The 941-nt window shown below is 52.6% G+C and overlaps 1 protein-coding gene across 1 annotated transcript in view; it reads left to right on the top strand.

Annotated features, from left to right (window-relative positions):
* MROH2A (maestro heat like repeat family member 2A) overlaps window positions 1–718 on the top strand; it is a 51,941-nt gene extending 51,223 nt beyond the window's left edge. The window contains exon 40 of the mRNA XM_069083219.1: window positions 594–718. Within this exon, the coding sequence (XP_068939320.1) occupies window positions 594–718 (125 nt within the window). The remainder of the gene's footprint in view (window positions 1–593) is intronic.
* The last annotated feature ends 223 nt before the right edge of the window (window positions 719–941 follow it).

The following is a 941-nucleotide window of genomic DNA, read 5'->3' as shown; positions in this document are numbered from 1 at the left end:
GGACACAGAGGTGGCTGTGGTGTAGACGCCCCCAGAAGGGTTGCTCTCAGATACAGAGGTAGCTCTGGTGTAGACACCCCCAGAAAGGCTGCTGTAGGACACAGAGGCAGCTCTGGTGTGGACACCCCCAGAAGGGTTGCTCTGGGACACAGCGGGCGGCTCTGGTGTAGACGCCCCCAGGAAAGTAACCTGTTAAGACAAAACAGAACAAATTGCATTTCTTTCATTTTCTGTTTTTTCACATCTCGTGGGACCTTGTTTCTCTCTTTTTTCTTTTATTCTCCCCTCAATTAATGGGCATTTATTTTCTCTTCCTTATTGTCCCTCCATAGATGAAAATAACATGAAAACAAAGCCTTTGGCCCAAAGACTCCCAGTTAGGCCAGAGGGAGGCATGCCTCAGCTGTGACGGAAACAAAGTCTCCTCCCGAGTCCTGAGTCCATGTGTCTGTCCTTTCCTTGACTCTGTCCTCTCCCCTCCTCCCTGCTCAGGAGTTGAGAGGCTCCTGCCAGGCCCTGGGCCAGGTGCTGGAAGGTTGCCAGCTGCAGTTGCCCACAGCTTACAGATATCTCCTTCTCTTGTTCACTCTCAGGTCTCCAAGTGTTACAGATGGACCCTGAGCTCATTGTCCAGAGTGCTGCGAAGGAGACTCTTTCTCTTCTCTGGGGCAGGGAGCTAGAGAGTGGGAATGTGCCTGTGGCCCCCTCAGACTCATAGCTGGTGGGCTCCTGCCCTCTTCGATCCTGGGAATGCTCACTACTGAATGGGACAGACCCAGGGTTCAGGGAAATAGCCTGTTGTCATTCAAGAAAGTCTTGGCCCACCTACCTAAGCCAGGGAGCAGCAGGTAGTGTTGCTCAGGGCAGGAGGGTGTTTTGGCCTTGGCCTTCCCTGGAAAAGAGAATATAGACATTCTGGCAAGGAGGGGGATGGACAAGGA

The sequence above is a fragment of the Petaurus breviceps genome, unplaced genomic scaffold (assembly GCF_028583685.1).
Source record: "Petaurus breviceps papuanus isolate PSGF00001 unplaced genomic scaffold, PetGlider_PUasm1.0 173, whole genome shotgun sequence".
Classification (NCBI taxonomy): Eukaryota; Metazoa; Chordata; class Mammalia; order Diprotodontia; family Petauridae; genus Petaurus; species Petaurus breviceps.
This window is presented reverse-complemented; position numbering and strand designations above follow the sequence as displayed.